At 49.0% G+C, this 20,006-nt stretch overlaps 1 protein-coding gene across 1 annotated transcript; it reads right to left on the reverse strand.

Annotated features, from left to right (window-relative positions):
• Positions 1 to 2,603: 2,603 nt before the first annotated feature.
• CCDC15 (coiled-coil domain containing 15) lies at positions 2,604 to 19,616 on the reverse strand. The gene is made up of 11 exons (XM_080567897.1): positions 19,556 to 19,616; positions 19,328 to 19,478; positions 16,940 to 17,089; positions 15,890 to 16,078; positions 14,913 to 15,029; positions 10,847 to 11,002; positions 8,438 to 8,557; positions 6,402 to 6,505; positions 4,148 to 4,327; positions 3,932 to 4,080; positions 2,604 to 2,990 (listed from the first exon to the last, which is right to left on the reverse strand). Exons 2-11 carry the CDS (start codon positions 19,457 to 19,459, stop codon positions 2,875 to 2,877), a joined length of 1,413 nt encoding a protein of 470 aa, XP_080424023.1. The 5' UTR covers positions 19,460 to 19,478; positions 19,556 to 19,616; the 3' UTR covers positions 2,604 to 2,874.
• Positions 19,617 to 20,006: the final 390 nt, after the last annotated feature.

A 20,006-nucleotide genomic window follows, 5' to 3' on the forward strand; every position in this document is an offset into this window, starting at 1 on the left:
GGGAAAAAGGGGAAAAAAAAAAAAAAAGGACGAAAAGGGAAGAAAAAAAAGAAGGAAAAAGAACAAAAGGGCGAGAAAGAAAAGTAAAGGACAAAGGGTGAGAAAGAAGACAGGCCAGAAGGGCGAGAAAGGAAAAAGAGGACAAGGGTCGGAAAGGAAAATGGAAAAAAAAAGGACTAAAATAAGGATGAAAGAGGGAAAAAGAGAAAGGACAAGAAAAGAAAGAAAAAACGATTAAAAAAAAGGGGGCAAGAAAGAGAAATAAGGGCAAAAAAGGATGAAATGGGATAAAAAGGATGGAAGAGGGGGAAAAAAAAAGTAAGAGGGGAAAGGACAAAAAAAGGACAAAAAATAAAAAAAGGACAACCAAAAAAGGCCAAAGGAAAAACCCAAGAAAAGTCACTGTCCACAGCAGAGGAGCCAGCCCCCAGGCACTGGGGTTTTCAGATCCCTTTCCCATGTCCAATGGAGCCTCAACTTGGAAGCAGCAGCTGGGATGGGTGCGATGCCCACGACAAGGAGCTGCAGGAGGTGATACCAAAAGCAGCGGCTGCTCCCACCCAACTTCTGGCAACAAAGGAAAAAAAAAAAATCAGCTTCTAGCCCCGCAGGCAGCTGGAGCAGCTGGAAAGAGGGAGAAGTGAGTTGGGCATCGTGGGACGAGGAAAGCTGCTGGAGCCAAGCCCCGACCCCTCAGAAGCTGAATCACTCGCAGCCTTTTAGGATGAGCTGCCCCACTGGCTCCCCAAGGAGCTGTTTTAGGGCCAGAGTCTTTCCCCAGTGGGTAGGCACCTGGAAAGTTTCCCTTGGATGCGATTTTTCCAGCAGAAAATGCTGGTTTCAACTTTTCCACTTGCCTTTCCATCCTGCCCAGAAAGCACGTGGCTGCAAATGGCTGTGGGGGCAAGGCTTTCCCTGGCCTGATTTTGGCCCCTACAGCCCTGCCCTTGGCTGGCTTTGAGTTTATTTGCAGGGATTTCCAGACTGCCACTCACAGCAGTGGGGGTGCAAGTGGAACCACTCAGCATCAGCTGGCGTGATAGAAGGGGCAGATCACGAGGATGCTGCACTGATAGCTTTATTTAACCTCAATCCCCTTGAGTTCAGCCCCAGTGCAGCCTGCACCTGGCCAGGGGCCCTGCACCCCATCAGAGGGGTGAAAATGGGGGGTCCCTTTTCCTCTCCCCATCCCCAGGGCACAAGGAAGGGGCTGGTGATGTCCCCAGCCCAGCTCCAGGGGCGGCCGAGGGCAACAAGTCCCCTCCAGGCACTGGCACCCCATTAAACCACTCTCAGTGCCCCATATGTCTCCGGCATCTTCCCCATGACGCAAATCATGGTTAATAAATAGCACCAGCCCCAAGCTGATGAGCCACCTCCGGACCATGGTTTGGGGTCGTGGGTTTGTTGCACGCCTGACCAGTGCAGGAAGCAGAAATCCTGGGGAGAAGAGCGTGGAAGCAGGGCTGCGCGCTCGGTCGCCTGCCCTTCCTGCCTGGGTTAATATTGGAGAGGTGGCAGGAGGGTGCCCAGCGGTGGCCACGCTGCGATGACCCTGGCATCCCGTCAGCCAGCACCCATGTGGCAAGCAGTAAGCATTAATGATGGGTTATGGTGCAACCTCTGTCCAGGACAGTATCGCACTCACAGTATCGCTTTCACAGGAAGATAGTGGAGGTTTTGCCTGGGAATTGGGCTGTGAATTGGATTTCAAAGAAAAGGAGAAAAACAGTGCCATCAGTGGGTCTGGCAGTGTTGGGCTCGGCCGTGGCTCCTCTGCACTGTGTGGAGACGGATGGGGTCACCCACCTGCATCCTGGCACCTGAATGTTCCCCACTGGCTGCAGGATACCAAGCAGAAGGTGCCAGGGGCACCAGTGGCTTTGACAGCACCCAGGCACGAGGTTTCTCTTTGGGATGCTCTGGGTTTTGGGATGCTCAGAACCCCAGTGAAGCAACAGGAGCAGCCTGCGATGCTGGTACCACAGAGCAGCATCCCCATGACTAGACTCCTTGTCAAAGCAAATCCATCCCAGCATCCCAAGAACAGCAGCACCCAGAAAAGCACTATGCTCACCAAGAGTTTAAACAGACTTTTCCCAGGGCAAAGCTCCTTTCCAGAGGAAAACAGGCCACGGGAGCGTGGATTGGGTGCTACTCTGGGTGGGGGCAATTAGGTCCTCTCCAGGAAGAAAGCAAATGAGCAATACATACCTTACTCTGCCCCGTGACCTGAGAAGCAGGGGCCAGAGTGCATGATACGGAAATCTATAGAAGGGAGCGGGAAGGAAGAAGTTCAGGATCGGGAGGGTTTCATTCAAAGCAGCTGGATCACACATAGTGCTTCCCAAGCACTGCTAGTGCCTGCAGCACGGGCTGGCCGCATGCCCAAGATCACTCCTCTGTGAACCGATCAGGGCGGGCAAAGGTTTGGCGGCAGGCATGCGCACCCTTTGCCAGGAGCTGGGGCCAAGCACCCACGGCAAAACACTCTGTAAGTGATCCCAGAAGTGTGGCTTAAAGCGATGGATGAGGCGATGCGATACTCAACCCTGGGCACCTTGTTTCTCCTCATTTCTCACTGCAGACAAGACTACAGAGCATCACACATGCTGCAAAGTTTATTGAGCAGCTGAACACCAAAATTCAAATGCTGGCCTCTAAACAAGCCCACAAGAACAATCAGCCCCTTCACACTTGCCAGCCGCCCTGTGCTCCTGGTCTGGCCAACCGCACCAAGGGAGCAAAACCAAAGATGCATGACTTAAACCTGAGCACAAGGAGCAAGTGCTCTGGCACGGCACGGCTCTCATGCTGGGACACGATGCCTACTTACGCCAGTCCCTGAGCCACAGGGGCACACAGCCACCCTCTTCACTGGTGCTTCACAGGGTGTGTGCAGAGAGCAGCGAGGTCACGGATGGGCAGTTTAATCCTTCCATCTGTGGGGTCACAGGACAGGACAACAGACTGCAGAGCATGGCTGTAGGCTGAGTAGGGAAAGAACCGAGAAGCAGCGTTAGGAGATGAGAGTTTCACCTATGGCCCAAAGCTGGGGGCAGCTTCTGTCTTTTACTGCAAAGCAAAGAGAGAAGACCTGTTTTTTAAGATTAATCAACATGCCTGTAGTTTTCCACATTCTTTTTTTGCACCCTGCAGGCTGTATGGCAGTCTGTACACTCCCAATTACAGAGTGGTACGTCAGCCAAAGCAGGAAACCCAGAGATTTTTTTAAGGCCTCCATTTCTCCACTTTGCAAAGCCACCTAGAAGATAACTCCCAATTACTCAGGCAGGTATTTTTCCTAGATCAGAGCACTTTTCGTGTAAAGATAATGATTTCTATCACCTTTTTTCAACCAACCTCCCCAAGTGCAGATCTAGCATTTAAGCAAAGAGCTCCAAAAGCCACTGGTTTCCCATGCCCTTAACAAGCCCGTTCTGCAGTATTTTCCTCATGGCTCTCCCCCTGTCAACACATCTACATATTTACAGCAGCATTTTTCAACACTTTGACACAGAGGCTGGCATTTTGCTGTGGATGCCACTAAGCTCCCTGGAGAGAGAAAGGAAGAGGGGATTAGAAATGAGCAGCTGAACACCTGATTTTTCCCTGAGCAACATGTTTGAGTTGCCCTAGTCTTACACTATGCAAGCTAGCAGCTGGGCACATCTGCGCAGTATTACAAGACGTACCTGCAGCACAGGAAGATCTAGTTAAACACAATGTTCAGTCTACCAGCAGCAGGGCCCTTTTCTTTTTGGAGTATGCTTGCAGTCCTGGCAGCCATGAGCTTTTCTGCACAGTATCAGCAAACAGTAGCCCAGGACCAACAGGAACTTCTGGCCAGGATTGATTTCTCCCAGTGCAGTCAGACATACGCCCTCTGCTAGGTCTGTGCTAAGTCCTCGTGAAGAGCAGGAGCTCCTACCTTTGTGGTTTTTGTAGAAGACACAGTTGTTGGCACAGGTATCTGGGTGGGACTCCCAGAAATCAGAGCTGCAGGAGCACAAGGGAGGCAATTCGATGTTGTACAGCTTCATCTTCTCCTTCACCTGAGCTCTTAGAGCTTCTACATACCTGCAAGGGACAAAGCATTCACTTTTGCTCTGTACAAGGAGCCAGGACTCAGTTGTTGGCAGCTCACCTCACATACTCCTTATTTCGCTGCTGCTTTTCCTTAATCTTCTTCAGCCTTCTCTCCTCCAGTTCAAGGTGGGCCAGGATTTCACAGACACTTTCCCCCAAGCAGGGTTCTTGCTGCTCAGCCATCTCCTGCATCTTTTGCTCTTCCACTTGGCGCTGGTTCTCCTTCTTGCTCTTAATCCTGCAGGCACAGACAACTGTCACTGGGCTTCCTTAGAGGAGGAAGGAGCTTCCCCACGTGAGCCCCATTTCCTGACATGTGCTGGACCACATTTACACCCACCACATTTACATGTTCCTGTTCTGAAGTGGCACCTCCACTGCTCCAAAAAAGCTCCTGAGATGCTCTCTTCCATTCTTTTGAAACCAAGAACGGTGCCTGGGCTCTTTTATATCCACCCAAAGGGCAACAGTCCATGGGGCCAACTATCCAGCCACCCCACTTGTGATATCTTCTGATTATAGGGCAGCTTGGATCCTACCATAAGCTGTCCTTGCAAAATTTCCATGACAAGGAACTTAACAGGACTGCAGAAGAATGCAGGGTACAGCAGAAAAACTCCAAGGATCCCATGTCTACTCTAAATAGACTTCTAAATAGACTTGAAGAGGTGATTTTTTTAATTTTTTTATTTTTTTAAACCAAATCTTCCTCCATTGCCTCAATTTCCATTGCACCTAAATGGCACTCCAGCCCTTCCATGGAATCTGGACTGTATAATTTACAAAAATGCAAAGCACATTCCCTTGACAAGTGGCAATTACAAAACACAAAGACTTTAAACCGAAGCATCTGCCATTTTATTCCTGCTGATGAGTAACAAATGCAATAATATGTTACACACTGATCACTGCCAAAAGGCATTCATAAAAGTCAAAGCTGGGTAGAAGCCAGGGAAAGAAAGCGTAATAGAATGGGACTTTTAGGATGTTACTCCATTTGGTGGGTCAGATATGAGAATGAAGTACTCACACATTGAGAAGGAAAGTACCGAAGCCAAACTTCTCGTCAAGTTATAAACTCCAAAACATCTTTTAAATGAAGTGGTAATAGAGCCTTAACTACACCACCATAAATCTTCTACTGTAGAAGCTAAGGCCAAGGCCAACTTAGCTTTACACTAAGTAATTGCAAAACCAGCTTTTTTTTGCACATGCTCTGAGCAGCTTGCAAGTCTAGCAGAGACCCTGGGACTGGAAGGGGCGAGGGGGGGAGAAGATATCACTAACTAGAAAGTCCCTGGTGTCTCGCCAGCACTTGCAGGGCAGGAAAGGGTCTCCAAAGCTCTGAGCGCCAATTTAAGTTTCAGGAATGTGGCTGAAGAATTTCCTCAGATTTGCAATTTCTCTCTGAAAAATGGCCACAAAAAAACCAACCACCAGGATCTTGTGCCCCAGGAACAATGCATCACAGCAGGCTGAGCCCTTCATTTAAAGGCTCACTCATTTATTCTACTTGCTGGTTTGTCCACTTGGATCGGCTGGAGCTGGTTGCAGGTGGCATCTGGGTTACGCTGCTTTTTTGAAATGGCACTTCAAATCAAATCAAACGGGAGGTCCAAATCCTGCCCTCACAAACCGGTGCTGCTCCCACAGAGCCTGCTCACTGCAAACCCAGTGTCAGAAAACAAGGTGATTACGGTGTGGAATTGGATCATTTTAGATGCAATTTTTAGATGCTCTTGCATAGCGAGTCAAAGACAAAAGCGTAGAGCATCTTTCTTCTTTTGGTCTGAAATTGCAGAGCTCCTCCTTAAGTGGAGACGAAACAACCAAAACGCGAACAGGTACTTTTACATAGGTAAGGATTTTTTTTTTTTTTTTTACATAGATAAGGAGTTTTCAACTCTGGAACAAGTGCTAAGAAATCTTTTTATTATGCCATATATATGTTTATAGTTATGAGGGTAAAGGGTCTGACATAAACATCCCAGAGAAAAGTAGTTTAATGAGAACGTGATCTCACCCCAAAGTTTCTGAACATGGGCACAGGGTCTTGGGATCAGTGCCCCAGAGGGCTGTGGTTTGGTAAACCATACCTCTCTCAGCCTGACATTTCTAACTCCCATTTCTTACTGCGTAATTAAAAAAAAAATCAATTTTTTTAAAGTAGATAAAGTGGCAAAGGAGTCAGAATGTGACTCATCACATTTTTTTTTTCCTCCTATCAAGACAGTCTTCTCAAAGCCTTTGTGTTTTGTTTACTGGGCTGCAAAAGGAAAGTGAGAGCGTGTTGCTCATCTGCACGTACTCACTTAGCAATCCTCTTCTGCTGCTCTTTCTGCCTCCGCTGCTCCTTCACTTGCTCTCGCTCAACATTCATGAAGAGGCGCTTGCACCTCAGGTACTCATTCTGACGCTGTAGGAATGAAGATGCAACTTTAAGAAGGATGTCTTGTAGGAGACTTATCTAATGTCAGGTAATATCAATGCTCGGCTTGACTTTTGGAGCTCATAGTTGTCTGGATAGAAGCCTCACTCCTTCCCCAAACAATCCTTAAAAGTCCCTTAATATCCCAGGACTAAGGAGAAGCTGGAGAGATGAAGGGAGTCCAAGGCATCTCAGAGCATCACAGAGCTTAGTACCAGCACCCTTTGACTGAATCTCTTATGGATACGGGACACCTGACAAATTCCTAAATTCTTACTTTCCTGGCGAGAAAAAAAAACAGCTCCCCCCACTTCATTCCAATAGAGGAGAGTGCTACAAGCAACAGTGCATGAATTTCTATCCACCACGGTCCACTTGCAGGCCTTACACAAAATCCTGTTATCTCCAAAAGAAATCAATCAATAAATAATGCACGACATCAAGCTGAACCCATCACATGCAGAACTGCAGAGGCAGCAAACTCATTGCTGAGACAAACCCGAGAGCCCCACATGGAACACAGCTCTCACACAGCTGGACCACACGGAGAGGTTCAGTGTTTGGGCTTCAGCTTAAACCCAAAGATGCAGCGAGGGTGGGGAAACCTCCTGGCTCAATCTCACATCTGATCCTGCCACCTGAATGGGGAACAGTCAGCATTCAGTTTATTCGAGCTCCACGATGCCAGAAAGTGGAAGGCATGGATTTTCTCATCAATACCAAGAGCTCTGGGCTGAATGTGTCTGTCCTGTTCACTGGAAACAGCCTTGCACAGCTGGAGATAAAGGCGCAGGAGAGATTGGCAGGCTGAAAGTGTAGAAAGCTGGGTGGAAAAAACCATACGGAAGAGCCTGCTGCAAACCCAGTTATCTCAAGGTGGATCAGAGCCAAGGAGATACAAAGCAAGGGGCAGAGGGAACTGATGGGGGAAGCAACAGCCTGACAAGCCCCAGCTGCTGTCATGCCTTCTAGAAACCACAACCGGATTTTTGGATCAGTTTGTTAGAAAAACGCACATAAAGAACAAAAACAATTTGTTCAAAGTCCTTTCAAGTTTTATGCTGTAGACTGCAAGGAAGCTGACAAAAGATGAGAGAAATGTTCAAGTCAGAAAGAAGCAGGAAAAAAAGAAGCCACTTTCTTTAGGCATCCCAGAGAAACAATCCCTTTGCATCTCCTGCATTAGCATGAGCCAAACTGTTGGACACAGACTGATTGGCCCCTGTGATTAAATCAGACCCTCAGCGTGCTACAGTAAGATACGAAACCCCATTAACAACACAAACAAACCGCAGCAAGCTTAGACCACTCCTGAATCAAGTTAGGCAAAGTTACTGTGCTCAAGTAAAGGGCCCATGAGCCAGCCAAGAGGGACGTAACTTCATGCCTTGCACTGACCGAATGGAGCGGCTCAAGCTGAGAGCACAGCCAAGCTCCTGCAAGTGTCAGGCTTGCAGTCTGTGCCTGAAAGCCATTATCCCTCCTGCTAGGTACTGATATGGTAGGAACCTTTATATTCCAGCCTTATATCCAAACAAGATAAAGTAGGGTTTTGTTCTTTTTCTTTTCTTTTTTTCCCCCCCCAGCATATTTTTTAAATAACATTTTTGGCAGGTCTTCCGCCCCCTCCCCGTGCAACTACAGAGAACAAATCACAACACCTTTCAGCTTTTGTTTTGCAAGGCAAAATGAACCAAGCTCTTTTCTTCTAAAACACTTCAGTGTTAATTTGGATCTCAGATACTGTGTAGGTTTCTACCTACTGTGTAGGTTTGCTGAAAACCCAGTAGACCATCAGCACTTACAAACCCAGCAGATGCTGCTCCCAAGGCTTATCTGAGCCAGCAGCATTCCCTAGGCTCAATACCTTTCACTCCCGAAATGGAGACAAAGCAGTGAGCTTGGCTGTAGCAGACAAACCTGCTTCTTGGTTTCCTCTTGGTCTATGCCAGCCCAGAGTACAAGGGGAGCTCGACAAGTGGGGTTCAGTCTCTGGGGAGACTTGGGCAGGCTCAAGTCCTTCACTGATCCATCACAGAACTGAAAGACAGTACAAGAGAGCAGCATCAGCATCTTCACAGCCAAGTTTCTCACCTTCCCTCAGCAAAGTCCTCCAAGCTGGAGGTGAGTCAGTCCTCACCAGGGTAACCCACCTAACACAAGCTGCACGTTTCCAGGATGTGTGTGCATTAGGCGTACACGGTAAGGCTTTATTTGGGGGGGGGGGGGGGGGGGGCTACAGGGGTGGCCTCTGTGAGCAGAGCCCAGCAGCTGCCCCATGTCAGAGCAGAGCCAGCTCCAGCTGCTCCAAGAAGGACCCGCCACTGGCCAGAGCTGAGCCATGAGCAATGCTGGTTGGGCCTCTGGGAGAGGAGAATTAAGGAGGGGGAGGGGAAGGGGAGGAAAACTGCTGTGCTAAAAAACTGCAGCTGGGAGAGGGGAGCGAGAAGTGCGAGAGAGAGAACCCTGCAGCCACCAAGGGCAGTGCGGCAGGAGGGCAGGAGGTGCTCCAGGCGCTGGGGCAGAAGTTCCCCCGTAGAGGCCCCCGGTGCAGCAGGCTGTCCCCCTGCAGCCCACGGGCACCACGGAGCAGATCCCCACGCTGCAGCCCGGGGAGGAGCCCACCCAAGAGCAGGGGATCTGCGGGGGCTGCTGCCCGTGGGGGACCTGTGCTGGAGCAGTTTGCTCCTGACAGACCCTGTGGTAAGGAGCAGTTCCTGAAGAGCTGCCGCCTGTGGGCAGCCCCCGCAGGCTCAGTTCGGGAAGGACGGCATCCCGTGGGGAGCAGGGGCAGAGAGGGACCGAGGAGCGGCGGAGACGAAGCCTCAGGGACTGACCGCAGCCCCCATTGTCCCTGTGCTGCTCAGGTGGAGCAGGCAGAAGAGGGTGGATGGGGGAAAGGTGCTTTTAGTCCTCACTGCTCTTGTCTGTGAGCAATAGGCAATTAGTCTCCCTTTGGCTGAGTCTGTTTCTCCTGGGATGGTAATTGGTGAGTGATCTCCCTATTCTTACCTCAAGTTTTTTTCTCCCCCTGTTCTGTTGAGGAGAGGGAGTGACAGAGCAGCACGGCGGAGCTTAGCTACCTATCGGTGTTAAAGCACCACTACGTTTGGCCTCCCCTCCCTATCACCAGACAGAAGACACGTTCTACACCTCCATATAGGAACATGAGCACCAATGCTTTGACAAAACACTTCTAAAGGCATCCTTCGAGGAGTTTTCTGTATTAGTTTAAATAGGGATTCATATTACCACCTCACCTCCCAGACTTTGATTCTGAACTTCACGAAGTACAAGAAAGTAATAGTAACAAAGGAAGTGTCAGGGAAGTTCAACAGTCAACGTCTCCCAAAACCTCAGTGCAAACCTTCACCTTCTTCACTCCACTCACAATATTTGCCAAGCCAGTATTTCTGCTCCCTAGCTGGACAGAATCACCAGATAAGGTTGGGCACGTGTTGCTATATCCATAAAGTATTTGCTAACTACTCCAAGTAATCCAAAGGGCAAAACATTTCCACACCTCAGATGCTTAACAAAACTCTGACTGAAAACAAAGAATCAGTAAATACCTTAGCCGGATTCCCAGCAGCAGGCACATAAATGCTGCCTCTAAGGGAGGTGTTTGGTACCATCCCCACCAGCTGCCGGCCCTGAGGCAAGGGTGAGGGATGCCAGTTCATTCCTCTGATGAAAAACTTTTTTTTTTTTCCATTTTATTGGAGGCTTCTGTCTGGTGTGATGCACCCACTGCTCTCCCTCCCCAGCACAGGACAAGGGGCAGCCACAGGTCCTCCTGAAACTAGATTAAGCGCACGATGCAATTGCACGCGCAGTCTCAGATTTCTGCTGAGCACCAGCCAACTGGCATGATGAGGCAAGCACATATAAACCACTTTTGAAGCCACAGCGGTAAGATTAAAGCAGTACAACAGTAATGTCGAAACGGCACGGCTATTCTAAGAGAGCACAACAGTCAGAGCTCCCAATACACTTACCCACTAACAGGCTTTGTGTATTTAAAAATGGTGACCTTATGCCCACAGATCAAGACACACGTAAGTTCACAGGCACCTTCTCGCAAAGGTGTCCCTCAAGACCGCGTGTGCTGTGCCAGAGACCCTTCTCCAAGCCAATCTCACCTGGCTTTCACACTGCTCTCTGGCCTGTTTTGACCAAAGCTGAGAGTAGGCATAAGAGTTAGCCAGGCCTGAAGGAGTAACTGAAACTGATTACAACAGCAGCCTCACCATCCCTGCTTAAACAAACCCAACTCCCAAAGATTTGAACTTCTTCAGACTAACTGGCCCAACCTCATATGAGTATTACTTTTTCAAATTCCACTTTGATATAGAAGCCATCTTCTTGTTCAGCCTGATGTGGGGCTGTTGCCTGGTCTTGTAGTTCAGCTGGAAGATCATGATGTCCTACTAGACGTTCCTCACTCTCATCTTCTGTGGGCACTGTGGCATGAGGCACTGGTTCCTGGAGGAGACAGGTGTGAATGCAAAGTTCATACGTGACTGCTTTGGTGCAGAGAGCAAAGGCAATATACTTGCTCAAGGGTTAGAAGTAGCTTTAACCTCAGGGTACTTGTTCTGTGAAGTCAGTTGAGACCTGGCAAGCAGCAACACAACATATTCAAGCATCACTGCAGGGCACGAGAGCCAGAAAATCTAAATTAACAGGGTAGCTCGTGACTACAACCAACTGTAGAAAGTGAGGGACAGATGTATGTGTGTGGGGTGAAGCAAAGAAAAGGGAAAGACCTCTCCAGGCACTATTTCACAACTGCGAGGATTTGGGGTAGGTGGGATCTCTTGAGTGACACTCATTCTGTAGTTGTTCAGATGGTAAGTGGGCAGGCTCCTGAAAGGATATTAACAATATTTTGAGAGGCAGCAGATTGTTTCCTACAAACTAGAAATCAAAATGCCAGAAGCAAGCTCTGAGCCATTTTTTTTTTCCTCCTTGCTGTCCCTTCAGCAGGCTAGGAATGGAGACAGGGGAGACAGGTGGGAAAGAGTAGGATTGTTCATAGAGTGTGAGGGTGGATCAACAGGAGGAGCACAGGTCAAGCCAGGGTTTGCTCAAGATGGTTGTGCTGCAATATACGAGGCATGGAGGATAGCCTGGAGCCAGTCTGCACAAGAAATTATTTGATAGGCATAGGAATTACTCTATCAACGTTGTAATGACAAAAATACAACACAGAGGAGCTTCTTCAGTTAGGACAAGGAAGTAGAGAGTGACGGTTATTGCTTTCTAAGGACGCTCTGAAGCCCTGAAGGCAGAAGGAAATGAAACTGCTGGGAAAAAAATCTCTGGGGAATGGTCAGCTGGGGAAAAGAATTTGGGTGCTGTCATGCTGAAGACCTACAAACCCTTCCGCAAAGCAGATGAAGACTTGGTGAACAAGATCACCTGAAACACAGGACAGATAATTTCCACTGGATTACAATCTAGGTATCTGTTTGGGAAAGAATTGCAGCAGGGAACAGACCAGCAGGATCTTTAAACAGTTTCTGACCTGAAAAGAAATCTGCGGAAGTGAGGAACAGCAATGGTTTCAGGAACAGACTTCTTGTTTAACAATTGCAGAGAATGCGACTCCTTACAGGGAAGAAGAAAAAATAGAAAAAGGAAAACAGAACCAAAGAAGCAGCAGATCTTTAAACAATGCTAACTGAACAAGAACAAGCTACCTTGCTGGAGTGGAAAGACGTGATGCATAGTGTGAGACAAATCTGGCTTAGTCCCAAGCTCTTCTTGTGCCTGTGATCAATGTGAGCACAGAGGAAATGAAGCATGGGTCAGACTACTGAAAGAATCATGTAGGAGACAACACAAGCATGCAGGGGCATAAAACAAGTGCCAGAAAGGCCAAGGCTCCAAGTAAAACAAGAGACATCAAGGTAACAAGAAATCAGGCTTTTGGTAAGAGGGACAAAAGAGGACTCATTACACAGGGAGAGGGAAAATTATCAGAGGACACCAAGAAAAACTGGATTTTATGCTTCTGTGCATTGGCTTTCAGCCAAAGAGTTGTCCTGAGCTAGTAACAGAAGCAAGACAAATCTTGGACTAGAACTGGGAAGAAAAATTCAGATTATTCCTAGAAACTGAGGGTTTTTTTGTTTGTTTTTGTTTGTTTGTTTTTTAAGTGGGCAGAACCTGCCCTGGGTTACCTCCAGGACTGGCAGACAAGCTGCTAACAACCCCCTTGGAAATGCATGGAGGTCCAGGTTATTGGGAAAGGACACGCAGTGTTTAAATAGCCTTTAAATTAAGGAGGGGAAAAGGAAATACTAAAGAGAAAACTACAGGAATTTCAGCCTCAAAAGCTTTTAATTGCCTGAATTCTGGAGAAATGAAAAGAAATCACCTTGCAAATTGCCTGTAAGCTGCTAGAAAACAAGATAAGTAGCCACCAACACAAATTTGTCAGGAGAAAGTAGTGTCTAGATGGTATGAATTTATCCTACTAGAGAAGAAGCCTCAGGCAAGACCATAGCAGAAGACATCTCAATTTTAGCCTTGCTTTTGACACGGCCTGATGCAACACTTTGGTAAGGAAAATACTCATTAAGTGAAACCAGTACAAGGGAGGTGCAATACTGACTAAAAAACGCTATCTGGATTCAGTCAAGGTAGCTTGCTGAGATAGAGAAGAAGAACTAGGTGGACTCTGCTTGATAATTTCATCATTGGCCAGACTGACAGAAGAAAGAACCCACCAGGCTACATGAAGTCGCAGAAATATTTGAGAACAGGTTAAAACGCCTGAATTCAAATCACAGAAATCTGCTGGGAAACACAACACAAGGAAGGTCAACATGAACAAACACAAAGGGCAAGCAGCAATTATCAAGGTGTGATGTCTGTGGCAACCTTTTGCATCCGAAAAGGAGGGAATAAGCTGTTGTCTAATTGTGAATATGGAAAACAAGGCATTCATATAGGAAGAAAGAGTCACATTAAAATAAGAACTCTTATTCTCTACCATCTTGGAGTAATAAAACAGAGTAATGCAATAAATCAACATATCCCTCTTGGCAAAAGTTGCCTAGGGAAGCTATTAGAGCCTTCTTGCCAGAAGTTTTAAGAGAGTGGAGATTAGCATATTTCTGCAACAGTACCTACACTATGGCTCGGGTAGGAGGACGGATGGAGTGGCCCAGAATTCCTCCCAGCCTTGTTTCTCACTGCTGTGGATGACTTGTCACAGGACTCCCACACCACACATCCCACAAGTGCTCTCTGTCTTCTGTAACCGTCTGGCTTGCTTGGGCAGGGACTGTATTATTTATGTGAGGCTTTAACACTGCTAATAGCCAAGTAATGTTATCGGTCCATCTTGCTGAGCATTCTGAAGGCATTGAGGACTTAAACAGAAGGTATGCGCAGTGTTTGAAATAGATACAAGTTTTCTGAGCCCATAATTACAGTGTTTCTGTAACTCTTGTTCTCAAAGCTGACTTTATTGAACAGACATCCAACAATACACGGAGTAGGAAGACCCAGACCAGCCCTTACATAAAAGGCATTTTCTAGATAACAACTAGCCAAGATGTACTTCACCCTTGATGAACCCGAAAAGAGAAGGGAATGAAGAGCTGCAAGACGGGCAGGAAGCTGGCTCCAGTGAAGGCAGTAAGACCAAATACCAGCTTGGGTTGCTGCTGGTATTCTCCAGGACTGGTGGGTGGGCAAAGTACATCAGTTTAAGAAAGGTCTTGGCATAGAAAGCACAACACAGCTATGCCAACAGCTGTAGCATAAAGCTGATTTTGAGTAACAAAAACAGGATGAAATTGAACAGCACAAAAGGTCAGGCACTTGGGACTAATCTTGTTACGTGGCTACTATGTACTTAACGCTTTGAGAAAAGGAGATGCATGCCAACAACTACATGCCTGCCAGAAGCCAGTCCTGGATGAGGAATACCCTCCAGATCTTAGCCACGCACACAACACAGACTGATGCAATGGAAACAATTCTTGAGGTTTGCTGAAGAAATAAAGGCGCATAAGGGGAGAGTCGATCACTACATTCCTCCCAGATACCCAGACCACAATCTAAGCCTCTTAAACCTTTTTTGAACTTGTATTTCCTAGTTTATCTTTCATTAGTCTCTGCAAACAGAAGTGTTTTCACCCACTTTACCCTTCCGCCTTCTCTGAAAGGTGCCTAGAAGAACAAAGGTGGAAGTGTCATGCATGGGACAGAGCCCTCAAGCCCCATTCATCCATGGGTGAATCATCATCTGGGTTGCAAAAACAGTTTTTGCTGAACAGACTCCCTGAGTGATGCTTCGGATTTGCCAATTAGCATCAGACCTGCCCACAGCTTCACAGGTAACTCACCTTAGCCTGCCCCAGCTGCCCTCACTCACCTCATGCCTCCTGTTGAGGCTCCAGGTGCCACCGGGGAGCTCAGGGGGCCCCGTTCCTTCAGGCACAGTCTGGCAGGATGCCAGCCTGCGACGAACTTGCCTCATGGTTTTGCTGAGCTGCCGTAAGAGGGGACATAAGGACAGGCAAAACAACAGGTCAATAGATGCTTTCTGCGAGGGCCACGCCAAGAAGTTTAATTACGTAGAAGAGATGTCGCAACGCACCCTGCTCAAAACAAGGAGAGCTTCAGTGCTTTATCGAGGGAGTGTGGGTCAACTTTCAGTCAGCTTCACCAACAGGTGTAACACGTGATTGGGGTAATCTGCCACCAATGCATCTTTCAGAGCTGCCCAAATGCACTGAAACCCTGATCAGCCATGGTAAAGGACATGGTTACAGCTCATCCATTCCCAAATCACTTTGCTGAGATGTTAGAAGTGCCAGATCCCCAGTGCCCAGCCAGAAATTGTTACACATCCCAGGGGAAACAGTGCCCCAACTAGAACAACTCCAATTCCTAGGTGAACGCAAATGCCTTATAAGATGCCAAATGCAGCGTCAGCATCTCTATTAAAGAAGTCCCTAGATCACATTTTCCAAGATTTCACAATCACACACTCCTGGTTTGCAGGACACAAGCTTCAATGAGGTGGCACCATCTAGTGTCTACTCTCCAACATGACATCCCAGCGCAGTAACAGGTCACTGTGCAGGTTTCCCCGTGGGTTTTACTGTAAATTCACTGTGTCTACAAGCAGTGGAGAAAATACAAGCACAGCATCCCATGGAGTGGTATACCAACATTTTGTAAGCCAGAATAAAAATGTAAGCCAATGCTTCATTCAGTATAAATATTAGGGATCCATTGTAAAAACAGGCAGAAAACAAATATTGCCCGTCTTCTGTTTCAAACAACAAGCACACAGCACGACAGAGCAGGGATGGAAAAGATGAGCGCAGGAGGGAACCTACACACCTTGGTGGCCTGCTGCTGGAAGGGTTCGCTGGGCACCCCCTGCTCCTGCCACTGTGCCAGGATGGTGCGGGCACTGGGGCTGCAGATGACGGGTGCAGGGTGGCTCCGAAACACACACGTGTTCTTCTTGGGAGTCAAGTGCAGCACCGAGTCCGAGTACCGCATGGCAAGGCAGGTCTCCTTCTCTGCCTGCCAGGACACAGCCCCCGATGTAAAAAAGAAAAAAAAAACAACACGTAAATCTCAAGTGATCATCTCCCCCTTGGCAGGCACATGTCCCTGCAGCAGCTCATGCTCAGCTTCTAGGATTTCACCCTTCTGAGGTAAAAAAAAACAAGACACTAAAGCAACACTCGTTAGTGGGCACCATGAGAAAACACAAGCAGTTTTGCTGCTGTTCTGAATGCTGCTAGCAGAGTTACATGAGGACATACCCACTCGACCATGCCTTCTCATCTTTGGAAACAGCCCAAACACCCTAGGGGTGTGTCCAAAACTGTTGATATTTCGGTACTTCCCCTTCTCGCTGCACAGTGAGTTTCTGGCAAGTATTACTGAAGGCTGTTTGAAAGTAGAAAGGATTAAATGTATTCACAGGCTAAAACAAGCCCTTGGGAGAAAATGGGAACATGGACAAGGTGTGGAAGTGTTGCTTGCAAGCTGCCCTGGGAGAGGACAAGCTGCTTCGCTACAATGCGACCAGGAGACATTCACACCATTCACAACTCGGGCCTGGCTATTTTTTAACACTGTGTAGATCTGAGAGGGCACCAAGGACACTGTTCTCTGGCTACTGCTCCAGGGAGCCATCGACCCTTCCATGGGGAGGCAAAAGGCTTAATGCACCTCTGGCATCAGAGCTAGCCAAGGTCCCATGCTGGCCTCACTCACGGGTTTGCTATTTGCAGCCACAGGGCCTGCTGTAGCCACAAGTTTCCTTTTTCGTATTAACATCTTGACTTAGGGTTTGCAGTGTTGTTTTTTTTCCCCAGCTTAGAGGGACACGTTGGTTTTGGAAGTCTGTGAGACAGGGAGAAGAGGGATGCTTACCGCTTCGCAGGACTTCTGCAGCTGCTGCTTTCTCCTCATCCTGACTTGCTGGTTCACTCGCTGCTTTACTTCTCCCTGGAAGCGTCTCAGGCTTGCTGCCTTCTCCCTTTGCTGCTCCTTCAGCTCCTCCTCAACTCGAAATGCTGAAGCCTGAGAGAGGTGAAAGAAGATTCCACAAGACTTTTGCTACGTTGCAGCATTACAGCAGCCCATATTCCTGCTTCCCCGTCCAAAACCTGCATCTACAGGCCAGGCAAGCAGCACCCAGAGCAGTTAATAATGACATTTTGTTTCATAAACTGCACGACACCAGCTTGGACAATGCCTATTGAATTGCTACTAGCTTGAATTGAATCTAGCTAGCTAGGTGCTGCTACTGAGCACACACGCTTCTTCCTTTGACTCTGCAACATGCAGAGAAAGGGAAAAAAAAGTAACCTAACACAGTGACTCCTGGTCACCGTTCCCACGAATACTCAGAAATTCTAAGTCTAGACCCAAAGAAGCAAGCTAACCTCCGTCACATTAACACTCTGTACAAGATCCCACGTCCATTTTTCAGACAAGTGTCTCACAAAAGCCATGCTGGAAGTGCATCAAGCAGTTTGCTGACCACGGTACAGGCAGGGCTACTGCTCTGACAATGATTTTACCATCTGAAGTGAAAGATTAAAAGCAATGACCTAAAAATCAGGTTTTCCATGGTTCCCACTTGAAGCCATGCCAGGCAATTCTGCTTGCGCTACCAAGGTTTAAAGAAAACCAGTATCACTTCCCTGGCTGTCAAATCAGTAAATAACTGTGCAGAATCCTGAAAAGAGGTGGCCAGCGAGACCTGCAGAGGCAGGCTGTCACCTGCTGCAAGCTGATTCAGTTTTACTTATTTACATGCTTAGTTTTATTCAGCTTTACATTAAACACAGCAGTGAGGAAGAGAACGAAGGGAAATGAGCAGAGCTGCTGGTAAGAAGCTGACAGACCGTGTGGCTGATTGCATCATATCTCCTGATAGACACTTTTACAACCCCAAATCACAGGGCTGTCTGCACCCCACATACCTCGCTGTCAGGAACACGAACAGCAGCAGGGCCCCATTAGCACAGCCAAAGCATGAAGACAGAAATCTGCACTATTAACAGGGAAAGCAAGCCAGAGCTACACAGAAAAATGCTGAAGATGCCATCAACAACCTGCCACGCTCCCTGCTGGCAATTTCATTAGCAATTCTGATTGAGGAGGCATTATTATTATTATTTTTTTTTTTAGTATGACCCATTGGTTTATAAAAGCGCATTAAGTAAGTTCTGATAACCCTGCGCACCTTTGGCCACACCTGATAGCACAAGGGCTAGGGGGAGGTAAGGAGCACAGCTGAGCATGGCAAACACGCAGGGTGAGGACACCTCTCCCCAGCAGAGGATGAGGATTTGTGCCAAGACAAACCAAGGCAATGCTCCGGCGCAAAGCCAAGGCTCAGCCCTCCCAGCAAGGACCAGCAGCTCCCAGTCGTGTTGAAATGCAGAGGACCAGGAGCGCCCAAGAAGGCTTCAGCTCCCCCCAGAGTTTGGCAGTGGAAGCTATGCGAATACGGAGACAATTCATTTCCATATATTATCTCAACCTTTCGGAATTTAAATTACAATATGGAAATAAATCATCTCAGAAGCACAGGAGCTTCTGTAACGTTTAGGCATTAATTACAGGGGACTGAACTCATCATCCTATATTTAATGCACCTTTAGTCTTCTTATAATAACCCTCAAAGCAGAAATCCCTGAGAAAAGCATCAACGAAGATTTTCTTAAGTGTTTCTAATGGGGTACTGCAGATATCGGCTCTACGGCCTGGAACATTTAACATTCCTATTTTCAAATCATCAACATGGAATACAGCTCTGGCTCACAGACATCCTTTATAGACGAACGGGGAGGCAGCAAACAAGGTGAGGAGCACCAATATGAGGGAAAAACGCACGCAGCGGGCACAAACCTGACGATTTTAGCTGCGTTACCTATGACGGAAGTCAGTTCCTAGTAACAAGCTGAAAATACAAAGCTCCAGCTAAAATTACAGCGCGGGGCGCAAATAATTAGGCAGTCAACTGCCGCTTTCTAGAGACAAACCAGATTCCCCACCCAACGGATTTTTAAATCAATGCATTTCTCCCCCCCCAAAAAAAAAAAGGACAAACGGCTTATTCAAGGGGAACCAAACCAGGGCTTATGTAAAGGGAAGCCAGGCTGGGCGGGCAGCGCGCTGCCTCGCCGCCCCCGCCCCACAGCCACCGAGACGAACGCTGCCGGCTGCCCCCGGCCCGACGCCGGGCTCCGTCCGCTCCTGCCCCTTGGGGGTGCCGGGGGGGCGGCCCGGGAGCCCCGCAGCACTCACGAAGGCCAGGCCGTGCCGCGGCCCCGGGGGGCCGCTCTCCACCCAGGCGCCCGCGGGGGCCACGCGGGGGCTCCTCGCGGCCAGCACCCGCCGGGGGGCCCCCGCCGGCCGCTCCCTGCAGGACGGCGGCATCGCGGCGCCGAGCCCGGGCCTGCGGAAGGAAACAGAGCGTGAGTGCGCCCCGCCGGCCCCCGCTCCCTCGGGCGCCCCCCCCCCGGCCCCACCGACCGCCGCTTCCGCCTCCGCCGCCCGTTTGAATCCCGGCGCCGCTTCCGCCCGCCGGCCCCGCCCGCCCCGCCCCGCCCCCGGCTCCTGGGGCCCGGGTTCGCGTCCCGCCGCGGGAGGACGGGGGTGGGGGGGTGGGGGGGTGGGGGGGAGCTGCCCGCCCTGCGCGCCCCCGGGAGCGTCCCCTTGAAACGCCCCCCTGAGCACCCCTGAAACATCGCCCTCGGCGTCCTTGGAACGCTCCGGGGCATCTCCCCCAAGCATCCTCTCGGAGCATCCCCCCGACATCCCCCTGACAAACCCCCGACATCCCCCCGACATCCCCCGACATCCCCCTGACAAACCCCCGACATCCCCCCGACATCCCCCGACATCCCCCGACATCCCCCGACATCCCCCGACATCCCCCGACATCCCCCGACATCCCCCCGACACCCCCCCGACATCCCCCGAC

This window comes from Anser brachyrhynchus (genome assembly GCF_964034855.1).
Source record: "Anser brachyrhynchus genome assembly, chromosome: 25".
Lineage (NCBI taxonomy): Eukaryota > Metazoa > Chordata > Aves > Anseriformes > Anatidae > Anser > Anser brachyrhynchus.